Source organism: Onthophagus taurus, chromosome 10, assembly GCF_036711975.1.
Source record: "Onthophagus taurus isolate NC chromosome 10, IU_Otau_3.0, whole genome shotgun sequence".
Classification (NCBI taxonomy): Eukaryota; Metazoa; Arthropoda; class Insecta; order Coleoptera; family Scarabaeidae; genus Onthophagus; species Onthophagus taurus.
This window is the reverse complement of record NC_091975.1, coordinates 4,815,194-4,839,267: the sequence shown is the minus strand read 5'-3', so window position 1 is coordinate 4,839,267 and position 24,074 is coordinate 4,815,194. Positions and strand designations below refer to the sequence as shown.

At 32.4% G+C, this 24,074-nt stretch overlaps 5 protein-coding genes across 6 annotated transcripts; 2 read left to right on the top strand and 3 right to left on the bottom strand.

Annotated features, from left to right (window-relative positions):
- Window positions 1–2,822: 2,822 nt before the first annotated feature.
- On the bottom strand, window positions 2,823–4,420 carry LOC111428240 (venom acid phosphatase Acph-1-like). The gene is made up of 3 exons (XM_023063680.2): window positions 4,248–4,420; window positions 3,839–3,937; window positions 2,823–3,783 (listed from the first exon to the last, which is right to left on the bottom strand). The coding sequence occupies exons 1-3, from the start codon at window positions 4,350–4,352 to the stop codon at window positions 2,881–2,883; spliced, it is 1,107 nt and encodes a 368-aa protein (XP_022919448.2). The 5' UTR covers window positions 4,353–4,420; the 3' UTR covers window positions 2,823–2,880.
- A 6,448-nt stretch (window positions 4,421–10,868) lies between these two features.
- On the top strand, window positions 10,869–12,302 carry LOC111428526 (venom acid phosphatase Acph-1-like). The gene is made up of 2 exons (XM_023064080.2): window positions 10,869–11,182; window positions 11,234–12,302. Exons 1-2 carry the CDS (start codon window positions 11,078–11,080, stop codon window positions 12,236–12,238), a joined length of 1,110 nt encoding a protein of 369 aa, XP_022919848.2. The 5' UTR covers window positions 10,869–11,077; the 3' UTR covers window positions 12,239–12,302.
- Window positions 12,303–12,590: 288 nt separating this feature from the next.
- Window positions 12,591–14,164, top strand: LOC111428239 (venom acid phosphatase Acph-1-like). Its single transcript, XM_023063678.2, has 3 exons — window positions 12,591–12,979; window positions 13,035–13,898; window positions 13,958–14,164. The coding sequence occupies exons 1-3, from the start codon at window positions 12,875–12,877 to the stop codon at window positions 14,102–14,104; spliced, it is 1,116 nt and encodes a 371-aa protein (XP_022919446.2). The 5' UTR covers window positions 12,591–12,874; the 3' UTR covers window positions 14,105–14,164.
- Window positions 14,165–14,676: 512 nt separating this feature from the next.
- Window positions 14,677–16,030, bottom strand: LOC111428270 (venom acid phosphatase Acph-1-like). 2 transcript variants are annotated; one of them, XM_023063722.2, is made up of 4 exons: window positions 15,864–16,030; window positions 15,708–15,812; window positions 15,416–15,652; window positions 14,677–15,364 (listed from the first exon to the last, which is right to left on the bottom strand). In XM_023063722.2, exons 1-4 carry the CDS (start codon window positions 15,966–15,968, stop codon window positions 14,705–14,707), a joined length of 1,107 nt encoding a protein of 368 aa, XP_022919490.2. In that variant the 5' UTR covers window positions 15,969–16,030; the 3' UTR covers window positions 14,677–14,704. The 2 variants fall into 2 exon arrangements, with proteins under 2 accessions (XP_022919490.2, XP_022919491.2); XM_023063723.2 differs by having other exon boundaries at window positions 15,708–15,804; window positions 15,864–15,955.
- A 236-nt stretch (window positions 16,031–16,266) lies between these two features.
- Window positions 16,267–17,546, bottom strand: LOC111428238 (venom acid phosphatase Acph-1-like). Its single transcript, XM_023063677.2, has 3 exons — window positions 17,418–17,546; window positions 17,269–17,367; window positions 16,267–17,212 (listed from the first exon to the last, which is right to left on the bottom strand). The coding sequence occupies exons 1-3, from the start codon at window positions 17,517–17,519 to the stop codon at window positions 16,304–16,306; spliced, it is 1,110 nt and encodes a 369-aa protein (XP_022919445.2). The 5' UTR covers window positions 17,520–17,546; the 3' UTR covers window positions 16,267–16,303.
- Between the last annotated feature and the right edge of the window lie 6,528 nt (window positions 17,547–24,074).

Sequence of the window (24,074 nt, the reverse complement as noted above, 5' to 3'; positions counted from 1 at the left end):
CTTTGACATGGGTCCTAAATTGACAATGGCCAGCAGAAGCTCGTATCGATATCTACCTTCTTGTGTAGCTCGACGGTCAAACGTTCCGCTTATTTATAAACCGAACACAAAGGAATTCGCCTTGCTGAAGGGCGGTTTCCACGAGCAACGATTGGGGATGGTGACTCCTTTGATTTAGTAGGACCGAATTGAAGTGACAGAGGGATTGTCTTATACTTATGTAAGCAGCAATAATTTTGAACTAAATTAAATTAAACCAAATAATTCTAAACTTCCCAAAAAGACATTGTCAGAAAAATAAACCAAGGTTTCTACTAACCATTAAGCGCTATCTCTTTTCGTAAATCTCGTCGACGACGAGCACGCGCGGTTTTATTCTTATTACCATCATTAACGATCGGGAATCTGAAAGAACCGAGTCGATCCGCATTTAATGCGCACCTCCTTACGTTCGAAACTTGCACTTGATCTGCGTGAAACGCCAGCAGCAACTTCGGCAAGTGCCATAAACTTACTCTGTACACTTTTACAATGCGCCAGTAACGAAGTTCACGCGCCGTCGGAACCGCATGATGCAAATTCCGAAATACCGGTTTGTGTATACGCCGATGGCGAAATAAATGGTTGTCAAAGTTGATAATTGTCCTAATCGCATCCATTAGTTCTCGAAATGCGAAAGTTACGATTGACTGGTTCGCGTTTGCACAAATTAAATCTTACTTCCTTTAAGGTTATGCCAAAGCAGCTCTATGTGTTTCAGAAAGTCCTATTAAAACTTATATTAGACAGTTCTTGATGTTGAGTTAGATTGAGTTAATTATGCTTGATAAGAATAAATTGTTTTAATTATTTCTATGTACTCCTTGGTATCTTATGCTTTAATAACATAATATTTCAAGATTAAAGAAATCCCTTGTTACTCAAAGGTTAAGTATTAATCTCAAAATGTATTTATTTTCTCATGTTTTAAGTATTGAAACCATCAAACCACAAAAACTCCTCCCGCCCGTAAACAAGTAAATTTATTCAGACAACTGAAAATCATTTTATACTCATAATCGAAATATAACTACGACATATAAATAAAATTACAGGTAAACCCATTTACCAGCAGAAGAATTTTTTCTTTGCCACTTATATTAATGAAGATTATTTGTTGTAAAAATGTTTGATGTTCTTATACCTCAACAGCATCAGAATTGTGGAACTGGTTTTCCATTTTAGCCGACCTTGTTGAAAAATTGTCCTTTCCCGACCTCCACAACAAACGTTATTATTATGCTAACCATTTAGACTTTGGTCGTAGCGTTGTAGCATTCATCATCGAATGAACTTTGAACATCACAGATTCATTACAGAAAATCCCAAAATAATTTTCTATACAAAGAGGCAAGACCAGCTAAGACAGTAATTGAATGGTCCTAAAAGGTAACCCTAACTAAACAAATCTCCGGTAACGACTAAATTCCCTGGTCGTATCCGCGTGGACGTATAAAACGGTCATTTAGAGTCGCCTCTGGATTTACGAGAATGCTTAGCGCAGCGCCTCCGCTTGCCGTTAAAGTTGTTGTTTATGCTGGCCCGTTCGGCGTTTTAATTGAAACTTAATAGTTTCGGCAATTATAAGTTCGCTTCTAAACGGTAGCGTTAAATCCGCCGCTCCAAACAATCTGATTTACAATCGAGCAATGCTACAATATTCCTAATACAAATTTTAACAAAATAGTATGGGTATTTAATTAGCTATATGGATTATATTTCCTGTAAAGGGGAAAACAATACTCTTGTACAGTATGAACTTGTCACAAACAGGGCAGGCTAAATATACATAACGAGACCAAACAATCGACCGTATCGAATCTTATAAATAGACGAGATACCTTGCATTTGGCGTGTTGAGAACCCGTCGTTCCACAGAAATATTTATAAATCTGTAAAAGGATGTTTGCGGCGTAGTGTTGTTTTCTGACGATTTCGAAATTGCGTAGGGAGGAAATTCGTTTTGTAAACAGAAACGCCTTCGCTACCAAGGGGAAACGGCGTTTGTCTTTCGTTTTATTATGTGTTTACAATTTAATGGGAAAAAAATTTGCTTGAAAATGTATTTCTATTCCATAAGGGGCCAGGTGCAAGTTTCTTTTTATGATGGGATCATATCATTGCAATTAAAAAAACTATTAATGTAATTATCCACGATTAGATTAAAAAATAAATGAGGATTATAAGAGAAATGCGGGGAGAGGAGGGTTCCGTGTAATTGGAATAGATGGTGTGTGTTCAAGACAGGACGTAGCGCCTTTATTTCTTTATGTAGGTAAGATAAAGGCGCGACGTCCTGTCTGGAATACACACCAGCACCCCTTTTTACAATTGGACGGAACCCTCCTCTCCTCACATGGTTTATTTCAAATACAGATATGTTACGTAGAAATAAAAAAAAACTTTACCACAATCTCTAAAGTGAAGGGCCTTGACTTTTGGCACGGATAGTAAATGATTTTAATCTATGTTTATCTTGAATCTTGAAAATAATTTTATAATAGTAATGTTATATCATTTAAATATCAGATAATCCTTATCAAATATTAAACGAAATTGTTAAGCGGTTACAAAAAAAAATACTACTTTAAATAAACACGTGACGTTAATTGCTTTTTATACTATTTATGACCATTTTAACTTACTTTCATAATTTGATATAAACAATTTTGTCAGATAATATTTATTGACATGATTATTTTTAGAAAGATAACTAAAATAATCTTCCGTGAAGTACGAGCCCACCAATTAAACAAATATAATTATTAATTTAAACAATTTTATTTTTAAATATACAAAATATAAAATTTATTTACAATTTATTTACAATTTTCTTAAAATTCAACCACATAGTTTATTTAAATATTGAGTATCAATTTCTTTTCCATAATTTTGTTTAAACGTTTCTAATTTACAAACTTTCCCACAATTAGGAATTTCTAAAATTTCCGGTTCGTTGTGGTCATAATTTTCGTGTAAAAACTTTAAATATATTTCGCCAGAAATGTTATGAACCTCAATAATAATGTGAGCCCCATAATTCGGATTATGAGGAACGAAATTATCTAAAAACGCAAGTAATCCGGCAATGTTCGTATCGTGACCGGAATATAAATAAATTTTTGTGTTATTACAGGAAGAGTTAAGATTATTTATCGTGCAATCCGTGTTATTTAAAATGGTCGAAACTAAAAACCCGGATGTTAAAGGTTTTAAATCTCCCTTTGAGATTAAAACCCAATATTGTTCGGATAATTCTTTTAAGATATCGGGATAAACGGATTTGGTCCAATCAGGTAACTCCAAACCCCATTCTTCTTCCGATTTTAAAATCGAATACAAATACCAACCCATTGTTAAGATTTCATTTTCTTTGAATCCGGAAGCATTTTGTAAAAATGGTAGTAAAGGTTGGTATTTTAACGCAGTCGGATTTTTGTAATATAACGAAACATTTCGTTCAACCTCTGGGTAATTCGGACAAGCTACAGCGGTTAAAAATAATTTATTCTTCGATTTCTCTACGGAATCATAAGGAATTGGTTCCCATAATAAATTTTTATTCCATGTTATATCGCGAGTTGGTGGAAATAATCCCGCTAAAACTAACTCTAAACTTGCTTTATTTCTTGACATGTGAGAAGAAACTGAAGAAATTATTTCCGGGGTGTAAGTTTTTGGTAAAAATGCTTTGTATCGTCTTCTTAATGATTTTCCAATTCTAAATTCGGTCATTTTTCCTTTCTAAAATGTTAAATTAAAATTAATTTAGTTTGAAATAGCGTTTAATAATAATTACATTTGTTAACTCTCCTATTCTCATTGGATAAAAAGTTTCTTCTGTGTAAATATCATTTGGGTATAATTGATCTGGGGATCTATCACCGTGTCTAAAAACCTTGCAAAAATAATACAATCTAAAATAATCTTTAATAAAATTGATTTATCTAATTCCATTATGAAAATTAAATTTTCTGATTTCATTACTAGTGATGTAATGAATCCCATTACCCAACTATAAATTGATAAATTGACATTCACTAATAGAATAAGTCAAGTTATGAACAAAAATTGCTTTTTCAATGGAATTAGATAAAATTTTGTACTTAACACGTTATGAAACGGATAATTTTGTTTAACGGATGTAATATTTGCAAATTACGTGAATAATCTTTTCATAACTGGTTACGTAAATAACTATTACTTACTACATGTAAAACTTTTAAAGTTTTTCTTATGTTAACTAAATTTTCGATATCTTCACCTTTACAAATCCATATAAAAACACTTAAACTGATAAATAATCTCTTCATTTTAACTGGATTTAATAATTAAAGGAACTTTAAAGTCGCTTCAATCATAAACGTGAACTGTTAACAACGTACCATTGTTGTTATAATTATATACTGAGAATGAAATACAGAAAATAGACGTCAAGGTAAATACTTAGAATTATTATGAATAATTAGTTATAACTGGTTAAATGCTATTATCGTGAAGATATGGTAAGCATGTGTTAAGGAAAAAACGCAATGATGTAACAAGAGAGGTTTTTCTGTTATATATATTTTTTTCTATTTAATAAAATAGAATTTTTTGATGAATCACAATTTTATTGATTTATTTTGACTGACTTTTTGGTTTATTTATCTTCAATCACGAGATACACACTTTTGTTACACGTGAATGTTCGATTTTTATTGTTTAACAAAATTAGGCTAATTAATTTATTATTGTGTATCATCATGATTTTATTGATTAAGATCAGGATAACGATGACTAGCCAATGAATTAATGAAATATAATTATTAATTGCTTACTTTATACGGAAGCCTTTATTAATCCTTTTTCATGACGATAATTTTATTATAAATTTTATGATTTAATTTAATATAAAAAAAATTTAATTTATTTTGATATTATATCGTCTGAAGTCATTTCGTAATTTCAACTTTACGTCGAAACTAAGCCGGTGCGGTGTCATTTGCAGCCACATCGTCCCCCGACAATTCCGGTAATACCGGAAACCGGCCTGAGGCATCCTCTTCGTCGCCGGGATGTATGAAAATAAGCCGGAGGACCACTTTAGGTAATTGGCGTCGCATTGCGTTACGACCACTCCGTCCCATCCAAAACCGACTTAATTTCTTAACTTTCCCTTTTTAATGTGCGTTTTTTATTAAAACTCGACATTTTACCACAACCCAAGTTTCCTAATTTAATTATTCAACAAACGTTCATATCGATCTTGCGAATTCAACCACGTAAAATCTATCGAACTAATTAATTAATGTTGGTTCCTGCAAGATCGCTTGGGAGATGAATACCATCCGAGAGAGTGTTTGAGAGCATCTACAATTTGCAATGCGATTTAGAAAGCAACTCCGTTTCAAGGTGTGGTTATAGCAACGGTCGTTTGTGGTGGCTATCTTTTGCGTTAGTCTCCTCTACAAATTTACATTCGCCCTACATCGATGAAGTTTCGAAAGGTGCATTAGGAAAAGCGTTAGAGTTAAATACCCTTTTGAAATTACTTGGCCATCGACATTGACTCGTATCGTATCATTAACTACAAGGTGTAATCATGATATTTAGGTCATTCAACTTTACTTTGATTTAAATGAAAATAAAATGAGTATCAAACCCTCTATCTTATTCAAGATCATTTGATTCAAAGCATGAGGATCAATTTAAGATCTCCGACATCCAATTTTTATTTTATTTTTAACCTGGAAATACTCACAGAACTGTCACATCAGCCTCGGATTAAAGATGGCAACAATGCGCGAAAACGGAAAGAGAGGCACTCAGAATTGAAAGTTGGAAGCGAAAAATTTTGCGAAAAGTCGGATACCGGATATTCGGCATCCCCCTCGGCCGAATATCAAAATCAACTGATAATCAAAATCCTAGACCACAAAGATAACATTAAAAAAAAATGTACCATACCAGAACTTAATCTTGAAGTCTTGTAAACGCGATTTTATATAAAAACAATATGATTCGAAAATTTAAAACAAAAATTGTTGTTGAATTGCTTACACGTCACAGCATAAAAAATGTACGAGGTTCATTATGAATTGTTCCGAGTTGTAGATTGACAAACATGAGTTGAGCAAACTAACCAAAATCAAAGCGATTGGAAAATTGAAACGCGATATTATTTAATCAACGGTACTATTAGCTTTTAGTGAGAATAACATTTTAATTCACACACCATTTAGTTTGTAACTAAAAAACAAACAAAAATGTTTCTGAATTTCCAATTTTTGCGTGGAGTCAAACTAAAATTCATATGCATACCCATTTTCATATTATTAGGGTCGTGCAGCGTCGACAATTTTTCTTAGAATTGAAAACACAGCGTACTCGAGTAGGACGTACATAGAAGAGGAAAGCAACTGGGAACGGGCTGCATATATTGTTATTGAAGTGGGAGCTCTCGAAAGCTTCCCGTGTTGCGCTTTTGAGCGGTACACGACTTTAAGATAATAAAACACGTTCTGGTAGTGTATGCGGCGTCGACGTTGTATAAGAAATAATGTTACTTTACCTTCGTGTTTCGAAAATGTATTTACGTGAAATAAACCGAAACAATGCAATTGAACGGTATAGCAAAATCGTTTGCTAAACTAAATGCGGGGGAAAATATTTGCTTAACATTATGATTTACTAAATGAATACCCAAATTCCATGATAATTGTATCGATTAGCGGCAATGTGTGACCATTCGAACTTGGTTGTAGTAACCCTGTTTCCATTGATTTTCAGCTTGACCTATGAATGACGAGAGCAAAATTAATTATTCCACTAATTGATTTTGTACACCAACACGGATTTTATTAACATTTATTATTCACCGTTGGGATATTATCGAATGTATTAATAAATCGTCTCTCTGACATTTATATACATTTCTATTATTTTCTAGATATTTTTAGACATTTATGAGCATATCCAAAGATCCTTAAGGAATGATTTTCACGTTTTCTTAAGCCAAAACAAGCACATTCATCATTCAGTTGTCAAAAACCGCTTTGTTATTCTCTACAAAACAGCTTATTTTGCTGTAAACGTTTTTAATTTTTTTTTGTTTAAAAGTGAAAACAAGTGTTAAACGATTAACGACGCAAGTCTAAGTCCAGATCTGTTCGGGATGGCAAAAGGTGTGAAATTTAATTCAAGGTGTGAAGAGGGAGCCGGCGAGAAACGTGTTTTGTTGCCACTTTAGCAAGGGGGCGAGAACCGGCGAAAATAATTAAAGTCACTTTAGGGTGAGGGGCGTTCCGGGCCAGGAACGTGGTAATTCCTCCTCCGGGAGACCCCGGTTAAGTCTTACTCCCGTTTGAGAACGAAAACGGCGTGAAGTGACGACGGCAATCTCTTTCTACCGGTTTTATAGGTGAGACGCAATTTAGAGTTTTACTGAAAAACCACCGCTCAAGGTAGGTTACCGAGTTTTTTTGGATAAAATAAAGAAAATTTCAACCTCTAAGAAGATTTTTATTTAAGATTTAATTTTTTACTTTCCTTCCTTCAGCGTTTTCTACACTGAAAGCAACTTTTTTCAATTTACTTTTTTATTCTTTACTCTATCTTTATTACCTTGTTAAAGTTTGAAATTAGAGTAAATCCTTTTCGTTATCGCAAGCTTGGAAACGTACTTAGTAGTCTACTTTAGAACGGAAAGTGTTTAAAGAAATCGCAGGTGTCGGAAAATTCGTGAAAAGCCAGTCGCACAGTTGGAACGGTGGCCCTGAAACAAGAAAACTGTAATTACCTACGTAAGGCTGAAGGCCGGCCTAACTTATTTCGGCAGTAATTCGCAACCGGGAACGTGAAAACTTTCGGCAAACATCCGGATAAACCCTCCGCCGAAAGCGTACGTGTTTTCTTTGTTGCAGCCGACACCGTCCTTTGCCGTCCTCCCCTATCACGACGTGCAGAAATTTATATTCGCAGAGTCGAGCGCTTTAAAATTACTTTAGCACTTTTAAATTACTTACTTAATATATTTATTACTGACCCGAAAAGATTAAAAACGATATACAACCAAAGAATAACATTTTATAAAAACAAACTTAACATGTTTTTTTAAAAATACTTAAGAAGAGAACTTCCCTTTTCCTCACGAAATCATTTCACGGCGGATTACGCAGCTTCTAAAGACGTTAAACTGGATTATTTTTACGCGAAAACATTTTAGGGAGCCGACGACGCTGCCGTAACGGCCGAGTTGTAAAACTTCTCTTGGATGCACCGTGGAGCCACCGTTACCCGTTTGTTTGCGTTTATTAGTCGTAAACGAGGCGAAGTATCTGTTATCGGGTTTCACTGTGCTACACACAAATTGACCGTTTACTTTCTAAATATAGAGAAGTTTTAGACGATGTTGTTTGAAAACGGAAACTTTAAACATCGTTTTCACCTCTTTAAATAGGATAGACTTTCAGATTTTCATTACTAAGTTGGGATTAATGAAACTTTGTGGAAACTTTATGGCTATTTTGAAATCAATAAACTTATAGTATTAAAATTAAATGAAACCGCGGAGGAATAGTTTTCGGAGAACAAGATTCCTTCAATTTAGGATTTAGCCAGACTTTTAATCTTTACATACAATTAAAAATGTGGAGTTGCTACAATGTCCTGCGTGTACTGTTTAGTCTTCTGCCAGCGGTATCTAGACTTTTTCCAAGAGTGTCTAATCATGTACAAGCAATATTTAATTGTTTATAAGTAGATCATTCTTCTACTAGCAGTATCTAGGTCTCTATTAGCAGTACCTAGTCATCTGTAAGCCGTATCTACACTTCTGTGAGTAATATTTAGTCTTCTACCAGCGGTACTTACACTTTTGCCATCAGCTTCTAATCACCTCCAAGCAATATTTAGTTGTTTTTAACCAGAACCTTCTTCTATTAGCATCTAATCTTCCATTAGTAGCATGTAGTCTTTTGCAACTAGTATCTAGTCCTCATAAGCAACATTTGATCTTCAATTAGTAGAATCTTCAACAAAATTCTAAAACCGTACGATTTCCAAGAAATTATAGGTATCGATATAGCTTGTCTTTATTATAGCGAGAGGGGAAGAGAAATTTTATGATAATAACCCTTTGAGTTTGATTCTTTACTCGTCTTGTTCTTTTCCTAAATGGAAGCAGTTCTTGATGAAGAACAATACACTTCTAGAAACTGAAAGAAGCTTTGTTAGGTAATAAGAAGATTCATAAAAGCACGAATAATAAGTTATGTATCATAAAGTATTTTATAACTACTTGTAATTAAAACATTAAATCGTCGTCTCTATTGCTGTATTGGTAAGTTTGCATGACTAATAGCCAATCTGCTTCCTGGCAGTTCGAAACATTCATCATTAGCCGTGAGTCGGCTTGGTCACCTGACCCGAAACCAGAGTCACCCCACGTTGTCTTTGACAGTTAAATTAATTAAGCATTCCATCCCTCGACAACGAGTTTAGCAACAACCTATTTAGCGGCTTCCAGCAACCGAATCGAAACTGCGATGCGAGAGCGTTGGAAATTAACCACGAGTAATAAAGGTTGGATATTTCGCGTATGCGTTTCCATTTGGATATATTATTTATTTTCCTAGTTCGCACCGTTCGCACGAACTTAACACAATACGTACTAATGCGATTCCAGTTCGCGACTTCTTGCAAAGTTCCACCTTGCTTCGAGTAATTAAGTTTGCGCTCAACTCGTTAGGGGCGCCCGGTTTGCCGACTTTGTCGGGACGAAGTTGTCGACCAACGCAAGCTCGACAGAACCGGATTTAGGTTCATTACATGTTTTACTTTGTAAAATACCCCCATGTTCACTTCAGTTTCACCCTTCTCTTCTATCTATCAATTCTATCTATCAAGTCTTCTTAGTCGTCCCTAAATTTTAAGACATAGATAAAAATTAGTTTTTATTACAGTTTTAAGTTCGTTAATAATAGTACACGTTTCGACGATAAGTGCGCTCTTAAAAATTCCTTAATTTTCCCCTTTTGCTCTTTAGCGCTATCAACCGTGCTATAAAGCTCTCGGGTAGGGTGTGATGTGCCATTATCCGAGCAGAAATTTTTGTTGGAGAGGGATCTTAGGTCACTTTAGACCGATACGTTCCGACGTTTAATTTTAACTTCCCCTTATCGAGTTTTGAGCGCACGTAGGGCACATTCATCCGACAATTTCTTGCGCCTGGCTCTTGTAGAATCTCCAGGGTTGGCCCGCGGGCCTAAGTTCTTCGGGGTGCGCACAATGTGCTCGGCATTGAGCGATTCCCGGACGACGGAGGTCGCTAATCCTGTCTTCTAGCTTGACGACGCCGCTTTGATGTCAACCTCGAGTCGGTTTAAACTCGCCCAGATCAGGCCCGAGGTTGGACCTTTTTGCGTTTTGTTTGTTCCCTCATGCGACGAATTTTCTTTCTGCCACAAAAGAATACGGATTGATTCATTTCAGAAATAGTCGATGCTATGAAAGAAACCTCACCGTGTTTAAATCACGAAAAGTTATGCAGTACAAAACATATCTAATCTTGTGTTATTCAGTAACGTTCAATGTCATTATAAGCAAAAAACTATTTTTCAAGCTATTTGTTAACGAACTGAGTTTTTCACTAATTACTTGCGGTTGTAACGCTAAAATGTTAAAACATATTTTTTTATTAATATTCTATACAAATAATCTTAAAAGATCAATACTTTATAACCTCATGAACGGTAAGTACGATTTACTTTTATATCATTTTAATTGTTTGATTAATTTTTATTTAAACAAAAAGATAACTTTGTATTGGGTTGGGTTTTCAAGTATTGATGACGTAAACAGAAACAAAAATAAATTAATATTTTGATATTATCGAAATAAAAAATATTAAACAAATTAATTTAAAATCTAAATAACTGATATACTAATTTTACAGAATCTTTAATACCTCTTTAATAAATTGGTTCAATAAAAAAGATAAAAAATCCGTATAAAAACCGTTTGAATTTCGATTAATTTCGAGTTTCGAATCGCCAAGATGAAAGCTGTATTGATCTTCTTAATCTCTACGATATCTTTAGCTCTCGCTAATGATTTAGAGAATTTCGTTGGACTTGACTCAACTTTGAAACTAGTTCATGTTGTAAGTAAATAAATATCTTTTATTATTTGTTTTAATATATTTAAATTGAAGGTTTTTAGACATGGTGATAGGACTCCAGACAGTTTATACCCAAATGATCCATACACCGAAGAAGATTTTTATCCATTCAGAATTGGTCATTTAACAAATAAAGGAAAAATGACCGCTTACAACATTGGAACATCTCTTCGAAAAAGATACAACAAACTCCTTGGAGATGTTTACACCCCAGACATCTTAAACGCGATTTCTTCGCATTATCCAAGAACTAAAGCTAGTTTACAAGCTGTTTTAGCTGGGTTATATCCACCAAGTGACTCTTTAACTTGGAATAAAGATTTACCTTGGGAACCCATTCCTTACGATTATTTACCAAAAAATGAAAACAAATTATTTATGTCTTACGGTGTTTGCCCGAGATCTGCCAATTTAATTCTACAAGCTACTCAATTAATGACTACAGACCCAATAGTGACGAAATACAACCATTTGTTACCGATGTTAGAAGAAGTTTCAGGGATGACCGGGTATCCATTAATCGGAATTGGGGCTTTATTATATTCGACTTTAAAAGCAGAAGACGAAGCTGGACTAAAATTACCATCTTGGGCCGATTCGGTTTATCCAGACATTTTGAACGAAATCTCGGCGGAATCTTGGAAATATATAGCCGGAGTTGGTGATTTAAAACTATTAACCCCCGGCTTTTTGGTCTCACAAATTGTTAATAACACCTACGCAACGATTAATGGGGAATCAGAAGCTAAAAATAGAAAGATTTATTTGTATTCCGGTCACGATCTTAACGTGGCTGGCTTATTGTTCTTCTTGGACAGTTTCGTTCCTCACAATCCTAATTATGGCGCCCACATCATTATAGAAGTTCACAAATACTTTGGGGTTTACCTAGTCAAGTTTATGCATCAGAATTATGAAGACGATGAACCTAAATCGATTTTTATTCCGAATTGTGGAATTTATTGTCCTTTGGAAGTTTTTGTTAAGTTGTATGCTAAGGAATTGGATCCTGGTACTTTAGATGAACTTTGTGGATAACTTTGATGTAAACTTGTAATTTAATTGTATTAGAAAAAAATTAGATGCGTTTTTTTTTTTGGCATTACTCAATTATTTCTCATTTATAAAGCAATTAACCAACCTATGTCAAGTTAGCTAACAATGTTTCCAGTCTCCAATTAGACTAGGTTGGGGTCAAGTTAATCCATCAAAAAGTCTGATCATCATTCACATATTTCATCAACAAACCCCTCTAATACTTGCTTAAATTAAGTCATTGTGTTTCAACTAGATTCTTTCCAAACTTTAGACTGCTTGGATTAACAGATTGTGCACACCATATTGAAACATTTTATTGTTAGTTAAATCGGAAGATAATATAATATTCTCTACGTAATTGTTTCATATACTTTACAAGTAAACGATAACATCTAAATATTTTACACTTTTAGATATCGAGATAGTGATTTTATTAAAGCACAACTTAAGTCTGTTTGTAAAGTATACAAAACTACGACACATTTCAATATATATTGAGTAGAACATGATTAATAACTAGACACCTGATGGCAAAAAAAAATCTAATAGGAATGAATTGGCACAAAAAGCAAGATAAAACAATGTATAAAAACGTTGCAAAACTCGATAAGTTTAAAGTAATTTCGCGGCGTTAAAATGAAACATATACTCTTAGTCACTATATCAATTTTAGGAGTCGGTGTTGCTGATAACATCGACGATATTGCTGGAGTTGACTCAACTCTAAAGCTAGTACACGTTGTAAGTTTTTTTTTTATATAATTTTTGTATTTTATATAAATAAGTTTGAATGAAGATTTTTAGACATGGTGATAGAACTCCGGATAGTTTGTATCCAAATGATCCATACACTGAAGAAGATTTTTATCCATTCAGAATTGGTCACTTAACAAATAATGGAAAAATGACCGCTTATAAAATTGGAACATCTCTTCGTAAAAAATATAACAAACTTCTTGGAGATGTTTACACCCCAGACATCTTAAACGCGATTTCTTCGCATTATCCAAGAGCTAAAGCTAGTTTACAAGCTGTTTTAGCCGGATTATATCCACCAAGTGATTCTTTAAAATGGAACAAAAATTTGTCTTGGGAACCAATCCCTTTCGACGCATTACAAGCCGATAATAACAAGATGTTTGTGTCGTTCAAACTTTGTCCTGGAACATTAAATTTATTGTTACAATCTGCGACAGCAATGGCTTCAGATCCGGTGTTCTTAAAATATAAACATTTCGAACCAATGCTTCAAGAAGCTACAGGAATGCACGATTATCCGCTTTTATTGATAGGAACGCTGGTCTATTCGACTTTAAAAGCGGAAGACGAGGCGGGATTAAAATTGCCTTCTTGGACTAAAGATGTGTATCCGGAGGTTTTGAGCGAAATTTCAGCCGCTTTTTGGAAATACACTGCCGCAGAAGGCGATATGAGAATTTTATCCGCTGGATATTTGGTGTCACAAATTGTTAATAACACATACACGACTATTAATGGCGAAGAAGACGCAAAGAATAGAAAAATTTATTTGTATTCAGGCCACGATTATAACGTGGTTGCTTTATTGTCGGTCTTAGAAAATTTAGTACCACATAATCCAAATTATGGAGCACATATTATTATTGAAGTACATGAATTCATGGGAGCTTATTTTCTTAAAGTAAATTAAGTTAGAGTTAAAGTTATTACATTTTTAATTTTGAACATTTTTGTTTGTAGTTTCTACATCAAAATTACGAAAGGAGTGAGCCCAAAACTTTATTTGTTCCAAATTGTGGATATTATTGCCCGTTAGAACTTTTCGTTAAACTTTACGCTAAATATTTGGATACAAATTATATGGATGAATTATGTGGTTTAAATTAAAATTGAATGAAGAATATTCCAAACGGTTTCAATAAAAATATATTGTCTTTTTGATTGAAGTAAATCACTTGAAATTAATGTTTACTTGATTTTGAAATAAAAATATTTACTTGTTAATAACTAATTAAAAAAAAAACTCAAAAACTAAAATTTGTTTTTACAAAACCGTTAAAAAGCACATACCTTGGTTGGTGATTAATGAAAGTTTTAAAATTGTATTCCTAGAAATCGATTTTTAATCATTTTTTTAAGTTTAAGACAAGAAATTTAAATATTAGAAATCTCGATTGAGTTACATAATTTATATCTCAAAAAGTAGAAGCGATTTTCGAAATCTGACTACACCGTTAGAAAGGAGATGCTTTTATGAATGATTGATGAAAGTTCCAATTGGTCCAAGAAACCAATTTTCAATTTATTAAAATCAACCCAAAACAAAATTATTAAAAGTTCTATCTCAAAAATGAAACAAGTTTTTTGAAAACGAATTTCACTATTGAAAAGGTTTTCCAAGAAATAAATTAATTAACCAAAAAAGAGTGTTAATATATTTAACAAATACACAACAAAAATTGTTTTTATTTAATAATTTATTTATTATTACGTAAAACACATTTCTCTTTTAGCAACAAATTTCCCATAAATCTCAATAAATTTATTTAAAGGACATAAAGTTGTTTCGCAGCCAGGTAAAATCATTGGTTGCGGTTCTTTTTTCGTATAATCATTATAAAACACCTTAACAGCAAGAACATCATCGATTTCGTGCAATTCAACTAAAATAAAAGCTGCATAAGTCGGTAAATGGGGTTTGTAAATTCCCAAAGTTGAGAGTAACGCTATAATATTAAAATCGTGTCCCGATAATAAAGAAATCTTCGTTTTATCCATTTCTTCGCTTCGATTAATTTTTAAATTAATTTCTTCGAGGATTTTATCTAATAAAAATCCGCCTGATAGTGTTTTTAATCGATCATCTTTATCAATTGACGCCACATAATCAACCGCAATTGAATGAAGAGGATCTGGGTATACCTCTTTGGTCCATTCTGGAAGTTCAAGTCCATATTCTTCTTCGGAAAGCAAACCGGCGTAAAGTAAAAATGCGTTTAAAGGTGATGTGACGTTCCATCCGGAATGGAAAGATAAGTAATCAGCGATTTTCGAGAGTTTTGGAAAATCGTTGTTTATAATTCCACGTTGCATGTATTCGTTTAGAAGTTTTAAAAAGTTTTTGCAATTGTTGTGAGGTAAGAAAAGCTAAAAAATGATTGTGTTAGAGTGAGGTTAAAAAATAATTGTTATTCTTACTAAGTCAGTTTCCATCGGATTCGTATCAAAAGCGATTGGTTGCCATTTTAAATTTGGGTTCCAATCTCTTTCATCAACTGGAGGGAACAAACCCGCTAAAACAAGTTGAATCGCCACTTTAGTACGACTGTAAGGCGATGATCTTGCTTTTAAAACTTTCGAATTGTAATTTCCGATAAAGTTTCCATATCGACTTCTTAACATTCTTCCCAAACGATATTGAGTTTTAAAACCTTCCTAAAATAATTTTTTATGACAAAAACTGAGTATGATTATATCTAATTTAATTTACCGATGTTAATTGACCCAATCCGAAAGGTTCGTAAGTTACATTTTTGTAGGGATCGTTTGGATAAATTGTTGATTCATCTGGAGTTCTTTGCGCGTGCCTAAATAACTAAAAATTTTAAAATTATACATTTTTTTTTTACAATTTAATTTTACTTACAACATGAACTAGTTTTAAAGTATTTGTTTTTGGAACCCTTCGATAACAACAAACTAAATTCGCCAAAACAAACAAAAAGAAAAGATTGGAAATTAATTTAACCATGACACAGATTTTGAAAATAACGTTCTTTTAAGCGCGTATTGGAACGAAATGATTGCTACCTTGGGTTGGGTTGCTTTATATCTTTTCGTTTTTGTGTTGAAATTAAAAAAATTCTTTTACCGGGAGAATGAACCTAGAAAACCTGTTATGGAAATGAGAATTTACAACTTTATATAGAATTGGGAAGTTTCTTTGACGCAGTGTTGGTTTTTTTATAGTGATAATTACAAATTTCCTTTTATGTGGAGTAAATGAGTCACCTTAAATCCCAGATTTAAGATTTTATAATAAATAATGAATTCTTAATTTTCTTTAAATTCTTTAATTTCGTTTATTTATTTTCCACATAATTCTCTTAACATATTCGTATCTAAAACGTTTTTATATTTCTGCATAAAATCAATAAACGGGCAATATTCCCCGCAATTCGGTACAGGAATAACCCTATAAACTCCTAAAGTATCATCACGATGCATAAATTTCAAAAATCTTGTTCCAACCATGTTGTGAACTTCGATTATAATTTGAGAACAATAATTAGGATTGTGCGGGAAGAAACTGTCCAAGAAGAACAATATCGAAGCTATGTTATTATCATGACCGGAATATAAAAATATTTTAGTTCGTTTTAACTTGGGATTTCCTAAAATTTTAGCGTAGGTGTTATTAACGATATTTGAAATTAGAAATCCCGGATAAAGAATTTTTAATTTTCCTATTCCCGTCGAATATTTCCAACTTTCTTTCGAAATTTCTTCCAATGCTAGCGGAAAAAAGTCTTTGCTCCATTCAGGAAGTGGTAAACCGTAATCTTTCTCAGCTTTAAACGTTGAAAATAAATTATTTCCCATTTCAAAAATATCATCGGTTTCCCCGGTTAAACTTTGCAATTTCGATATAATATTTTTGTATTTATGATAAATCGGGTCTGTTTGCCAACTTGCGTCTAAAATTTGTTTACGAAGTTTTGAATATTTCGGACACGATTTATCCGGCGCTAAAACTAAATTTTCATTCATTGTCAAATAATTATAAGGTATTGGGTTCCAATCGAGATCTTCGTTCCATCTTAATTTATTTGTTGGGGGAAATAAACCGGCTAAAACCAATTGTAAAGCGGTGTGAGTTCTTGGAACATGAGAAGCTAAAGTTCCAACCATTCCCGGAGTGTATTGAGGCCCGATGAAACTTCCATAAGTTGATCTGAGTGTTTTCCCTAATTGGAAAGATCGCTGCTTTCCTGGCTAAAAAATAAATTATATTTTTAAACATTAAAAACACAAATTTAATTATTAATTACATTCGTTAATTCCCCGATTCCAAATGGATAAAACGATTTTTCCGAATACGCATCATTTTTGTATAATTTATCTGGCGTCCTATCACCGTGTCTAAAAATCTTCAAAAAATAATTTAAAACAAATTATGCGAAGAAAAATGTTATTTTACCACGTGGACAACTTCCAGAGTTTCATTTCCGAAAGGTAATTGACAAGAAATAAAGTTAATTTGTTGTAAGATGATCAAAAAAGTGAGTGATTTAATTAACATTTTGTTATAAATTGTTTAAAATGGAGTGATTTATCGATTTTTGATTCCCCGCTTAATGGATCGTTTTTATTTTAACAATGGATTATAAAAAATTATTATCATCTACAATATGGATTAAAAAAATTAAAAAAATACATATTCCGTTACCCGTGCGACAATAGCAACAAACCTCCCAGCAACAAACTTTTACCCGTAATTTCCTATCTACTTTCTTAGCTGCTTAACTATATAAACATATCTATCTATCTTATTGAAAATTTTCTGCTCTTTCTAGTGGTGTATAACACGCGGCGATCACGCGCTTGCACACATACATTTTTGGCCAAAAACTGCTAAATTCACACGTTTTAGCTATTCTTAAACCTTGTTCGGGTCGATAACTTTCTTATATGAGCAGGAGAAAACTCTAGAACCATATCTATCTTATTGAAAATTTTCTGCTCTTTCTAATGGTGTCTTTTAATAACTATTATACACTTTAATTTAACAACAATTATTAATTAAAGTTATACGGGATGGTCAGAAATGTGCGTCAAATTTCCGTATCTCAAAAAGTTTATTTTTTTAAATGGCAACTCTACTTTTTTCCCTCACCACCGTATTATATGCTGAAAAATCAGGAGACTTTGTGATTACATCCCATACTAGTAGAGTTACTAGTAAACATACTAGTAGACTTTAAATTTAGTTACTTTACTGTAGACATTAAAATGCGCACACCCAATATCCGCAAAAGATTTGAGGAAACCTTAACTGGAAAGACATGTTTAAATTTTTGAAAACTGTGCTATTCCTTCCATCCCGCTAATTTTGACCCAACTCAATTCCAACGGCAGTTATTCCAACAAGTGGCGCGCCACCACACCTCAAGAAGCTACTAAATCAGTTTTTGGCAAACAGGGAATTGTTAAAAATTATTGGTTACCATAGTTACTCATGGCTACTGCTATTTTTATTATTTATATAAATTTGAAATAATTAAAGTTTAAACTAATTTTTCTCGAAAATTTTCTTATGTAACCAATATTAATATTGAATGTACTATACTCTGTTTTTAAATCAGGAGGAGTATTTTAAATTTGTCACCAGATTGACCTTGCACGTGATTGGTTGAATGCGAGGAAGGTTCACACACAGGCAATTTTGAATTTGAAGGTTAGGTAATTGATAATTCGACAGTTTCGTGTCATTATTGTATATTTTGTGTTCTTAATCCCTTTTTTATTATATTTTGAAATAAATACACTCATAACTTCAATGTTAATTTGTATGTATAGTGTTGACGATAACAAACGAAAATAAATACAATAATAAGTAAATAAATAAATAATAATTATTAATTGATTTGATTTTTTCCAGTGTAAATCTGACTTTTGCGTTTACTCCTCCTGGTTTAAAAACAGAGTATAGTTCTAGTGCAAGTGTTAGTTCTAGTTTTAATTGTTATTCAGCGCTAAGTTGTATATTTTTAATTTTCGGGTTTAGCCCTGTGTCTTCAGACGCTGAATGTTATGTAAGGTTAGTTTTGTTTACAAACATTAATTATACCATGAAGTATTCTTTGGTAATTAGTAATGGCAATTATAGCGTAAAGTTTTCTTTTGTAATGTCAATTATAGCGTGAAGGAATGTTCGGTAAGGTTAGTTTTGTTTACAAACATTAATTATACCATGAAGTTTTCTTTGGCAATTTGTAATGGCAATTATAGCGTGAAGTTTTCTATTGTAATGTCAATTATAGCGTGAAGGAATGTTCGGTAAGGTTAGTTTTGTTTACAAACATTAATTATACCATGAAATATTCTTTGGCAATTTGTAATGGCAATTATAGCGTGAAGTTTTCTTTTGTAATGTCAATTATAGCGTGAAGGAATGTGAGGTAAGGTTAGTTTTGTTTACAAACATTAATTATACCATGAAGTTTTCTTTGGCAATTAGTAATAGCAATTATAGCGTGAAGTTTTCTTTTGTAATGTCAATTATAGCGTGAAGGAATGTTAGGTAAGGTTAGTTTTGTTTACAAACATTAATTATACCTTGAAGTTTTCTTTGGCAATTATACTCTGTTTTTAAACCAGGAGGAGTATTTTAAATTTGTCACCAGATTGACCTTGCACGTGATTGGTTGAATGCGAGGAAGGTTCACACACAGGCAATTTTGAATTTGAAGGTTAAGTTATTGACAATTCGACAGTTTCGTGTCATTATTGTAAATTTTGTGTTCTTAAACCCTTCTTTATTATATTTTGAAATAAATACACTCATAACTTCAATGTTAATTTGTATGTATAGTGTTGACGATAACAAACGAAAATAAATACAATAATAAGTAAATAAATAAATAATAATTATTAATTTAAATTTACCGCCAAAATATCTAGTGATATTTTCTGGTGATTTTTCCTAGTGTAAATCTGACTTTCGCGTTTACTCCTCCTGGTTTAAAAACAGAGTATAGATTCAGAAAAAAATCTTCTTTTGTATTCCGTAATAAAAATCGGAGATTGCCATTTGAAAAAAATATCGATTGCGTCATAACTCGTTAAACCGTTTAACGGGTAAATTATTTTTTCGTTTTTAGAAACGATTTAGGGCATATATCAAGATTAGGAGTCTCTCTTAAAAATCGATGATTTTTTTTTTAATCGATAGGAAATGAGTCAAAAGAAGCGTAAATGATAAAAAAAAAGTGCGGAAAAGTGTAGTACTTACCGAAAAATCACTTTAAAGTTGCGATTTGACGTTTTGTTTTGGAAGTTCAAAGCAATGTTAAAATTGCATTTTCGTATTAAATCCTAACCTCAAATTGTTTAATTTATACCCACGCACTAAATAAAAACTTATTTTCACTAAACTTGTTGAGATTACAACATATTTTCGGATGAAAACCTTATTTCTTAGGCTATCAAAGCATAGCGACAATTACCTGTCGTTAGATAGAATTGTTTCTACCAAATGTGTGCTAATAGACTTTATGTTAATAGATTGTGTATCAATTGATATGTCAAACGACTGAAATATCTTTGTATTGTAAATATAAATGATAAATAAGTATAATAGCTTATTTAATAGTACCTTACTTAAGTTAAAATAGTTAATTAATTAAAAATTAATATTAAACAAGACGTTACAAAATAATAATAAAAAAATGACCCGTGTGACGATGGCAACAAACTGTGCATTTAACCAAATGACAATTACCTACAACTGACAGCACAAGCAATGTTAACCATGTATTTTCGTACTAAATCCTAACCTCAAATTGTTTAATTTATACCCACGCACAAAATAAAAAGTTATTTTTACTAAACTTGTTGAGATTACAACATAATTATTCATAATGAGACCTATGTGAAGTTAGCCCCCAATTAAATAGCATTTTACATGTATAGTATTTTGATTATAACATGAGAACCAGTGAACCGATTTCGATAAACAATGTCTCATTCGAAAGCTTAATCCTTGGCCAATACGAAAGTGGAAATGCCCGATTTGAAAACTCTTTCGAATTTCGCTAAAACGCCAAAATAATGCGAAGATACACGAAAATAACACAAAATTGACCTTCTTTAAGTGGTGATAACTCGTAAACAATGTACCCGATGATCAAGATCTATACGTCACTCGATTCGTCATAGTGTCTTCTATCGAAATCACAAAATGTTCGATTTCAATTCTCTCCCGCTAACTTTATACAGCCCTCGGAATGACACCGTCTTCGGCTCGTTGTTTATGCACTTGTGAACGCTCAAAAGTATAGTCCCCAATATAAAAAAATTAATTTAAACTAAATCGACTATAATTAAAGAACAGTTTGACGGATTTTAATGTTTTATATCTCAATCGAAAGTTTGTGTCTGGCTGAATGCTGTTGTCGAAATGCCCGATTCGAAATATTTAAGGATTTTGATTAAAACACAACAAACGAATTAATTAACCACATCAATTATCTTCGTAACTAATTGACAAATTTTAGTCATCAAAATCTCGGTCGAAAGTATGATCTGCAATGAATGCGAAGGTGGAAATGCCCGATTTCAAAATTTACTAATTATGTGCGTACAGCCATTGAAATGACCCCGCGAGAGATTTCGAGTCGGGCATTTCCACTTTCGTATTGGCCAAAGATTAAGCTTTCGAATGAGATTTTGATTATGGAAATCGGTTGACTGGTTTTCTTGTTATAATCAAAATACTATACATGTAAAATCCTATCTAATTGGGAGCTAGAAAAATTTGGAGCTAACTTCGCATAGGTCATAATGATTAAGTGTCTGTCGTTACATAGACTGTGTGTCTATTAACTATGTACAAGAGCGTCGCCAGCTAGGAGCAAAGATAGATTCGAAAAAAGAAATTGAATAGAATATAAGATACAAATAGATTCTAAATATCTATTTGAAATGTTTATAATGTTTGTTTTTTTTTATATGTTCTAACTCAAAATCTAATTTCTACACAAAATTCTTATTTGGGCGATATTACATCGATAAAAGCAAGATTGACGATTTTTAAGCAACATGTATATTGTAAAATTATACGAAGATGGGTTTATGGAAATGTTGAACTTGTTCATTCATAAGTAAATAGTTATTATTATTTTTATAATTTGTTACACGAATGTAAAAGCTCAACTCCTCCATAATTTATATTATGTTCAGTCTTTATGTGGTGCTTAGAAATATTGGAATTTGCTTTAGTTTTATGTTTACGAATTCTAGTTTTCAGCCTCCTCCACATTTGTCCGATAGCAACAAACTTTCCAGCAACAAACTTGTATCTGTAATTTTTTATCTACTTTCTTAGCTGATATCTTTCTTATTATTAGAGATAATTCGAGATAATAATTAGAGATTCTTTCTCTATCTAAAACCGGTCTTTGTCTGTCGATAAGTTAATATTAAGATCAATCTGTACTTAAACTACAAAGCGGTGGCTCTGTACTTAGATTAAATAGCTTAAAATTACCAAACTTCAAGCCTTTGTGCAATTGTTATCAAACCGAATTTTAAAAAACTATTATCACACTCGGAAAGAGCGCTCTTTAAATTATCTTAACCCGGGTTTTCGTTGGTAAATGTCTATCGGCGACATGCTTAAATCGCCCTTAATATACATCCCTACACGCAAAAACGCTTAATTACTATTCCTTTAAACAAATGTCTTATTTGATAGGGGGAAAACTATAGAAGTATAGATCTATCTTATCTACAATTTTCTGCTCTTTCTAATGGTGTATAACACGCGGCTATCGCTGCTTGGTTATAGAGTTTTTTCCTGGTGATATAAGAAAGTTATTGATCCCAACAATGTTTAAAAGTAGCTAAAACGTGTGAATTTGGTAATTTTTTGACCAAAAACGTCCTTGTGTAAGTCTATAACTTCATGATATACTTCTATAGTTTTCCTCATATCAAATATGTAAGAAAGTTGTTTAGAGGTAGAGCAATTAAACGTTTCTGTATATAGAGATGTATATTAAAGGTGATTTAACCATGATGCTAATTGATATTGACCAACAAAAACCCGGATTAAGATATTTGAAGGAGCGTTCTTTCTGATTGTGAACACAGTTTTTCAAAATTCGGTTTGATAACAATTGCACAAGGGCTTGAAGTTTGGTAATATTAAGCTATTTTACGTACAGAGCGGTGTTCTTCATCTTTTATTGATTTTAATATTAACATATCGGCAAACGAGGACCGACGATTTCATAAAGAAAGAATCAAGCTTTCATATGGTGCATTTAGTGTTCTACTATATCTAATAATAAGAAAGATATCAGCTAATAAAATAGATAGGAAATTGCGGATAAAAGTTTGTTGCTATCGTCAATCGGGCATTTCCACTTTCGTATTGGTCAAGGATTAAGCTTTCGAATGAGACATTGTTTACCGAAATCGGTTCACTGGTTCTCATGTTATAATTAAAATACTATACATGTAAAATTCTGTTTAATTGGGGGCTAACTTCACATAGGTATCATTATGAATAATTATGTTGCAATCTCAACAAGTTTAGTGAAAATAACTTTTTATTTAGTGCGTGGGTATAAATTAAACAATTTGAGGTTAGGATTTAATACGAGAAAATACATGGTTAACATTGCTTGTGTTGTCAGTTGTAATTGTCATTTGGTTAAATACACAGTTTGTTGCTATCGTCACACGGATTATTTATTTATTTTTATTTTGTAAGCATGTCTTTTTTAATAACTATTTTAATTTAACTAAACTACTATTAAATAAGCTACTATACTTATTTATTATTTATATTTACAACATAAAGATATTTCAGCTTTCAGTCATTTGACAGATCAATTGATACACAATCTATTAACACAAAGTCTATTAATACACATTTGGTAGAAACAATTCTATCTAACGACATTTAATTGTCGTTCTGCATCGATAGCCTAAGAAACAAGGTTTTCATCCGAAAATATGTTGTAATCTCAACAAGTTTAGTGAAAATAAGTTTTTATTTAGTGCGTGGGTATAAATTAAACAATTTGAGGTTAGGATTTAATACGAAAATGCAATTTTAACATTGCTT

Excerpts from the sequence above, each read along its gene's own strand:
- LOC111428240 (XM_023063680.2), bottom strand. The coding sequence starts at position 4,352 with ATGAAGAGATTATTTATCAGTTTAAGTGTTTTTATATGGATTTGTAAA. Across the intron at positions 3,938-4,247 it reads CTTTAAAAGTTTTACATGTA|GTTTTTAGACACGGTGATAG; the intron begins GTAAGTAATAGT and ends TATTTTTGCAAG. Across the intron at positions 3,784-3,838 it reads GAATAGGAGAGTTAACAAAT|AAAGGAAAAATGACCGAATT; the intron begins GTAATTATTATT and ends TTAACATTTTAG.
- LOC111428526 (XM_023064080.2), top strand. The coding sequence starts at position 11,078 with ATGAAAGCTGTATTGATCTTCTTAATCTCTACGATATCTTTAGCTCTC. Across the intron at positions 11,183-11,233 it reads CTTTGAAACTAGTTCATGTT|GTTTTTAGACATGGTGATAG; the intron begins GTAAGTAAATAA and ends TTTAAATTGAAG.
- LOC111428239 (XM_023063678.2), top strand. The coding sequence starts at position 12,875 with ATGAAACATATACTCTTAGTCACTATATCAATTTTAGGAGTCGGTGTT. Across the intron at positions 12,980-13,034 it reads CTCTAAAGCTAGTACACGTT|ATTTTTAGACATGGTGATAG; the intron begins GTAAGTTTTTTT and ends GTTTGAATGAAG. Across the intron at positions 13,899-13,957 it reads TGGGAGCTTATTTTCTTAAA|TTTCTACATCAAAATTACGA; the intron begins GTAAATTAAGTT and ends TTTTGTTTGTAG.
- LOC111428270 (XM_023063722.2), bottom strand. The coding sequence starts at position 15,968 with ATGGTTAAATTAATTTCCAATCTTTTCTTTTTGTTTGTTTTGGCGAAT. Across the intron at positions 15,813-15,863 it reads CTTTAAAACTAGTTCATGTT|TTATTTAGGCACGCGCAAAG; the intron begins GTAAGTAAAATT and ends TAAAATTTTTAG. Across the intron at positions 15,653-15,707 it reads GATTGGGTCAATTAACATCG|GAAGGTTTTAAAACTCAATA; the intron begins GTAAATTAAATT and ends AAATTATTTTAG.
- LOC111428238 (XM_023063677.2), bottom strand. The coding sequence starts at position 17,519 with ATGTTAATTAAATCACTCACTTTTTTGATCATCTTACAACAAATTAAC. Across the intron at positions 17,368-17,417 it reads CTCTGGAAGTTGTCCACGTG|ATTTTTAGACACGGTGATAG; the intron begins GTAAAATAACAT and ends TATTTTTTGAAG. Across the intron at positions 17,213-17,268 it reads GAATCGGGGAATTAACGAAT|CCAGGAAAGCAGCGATCTTT; the intron begins GTAATTAATAAT and ends TTTATTTTTTAG.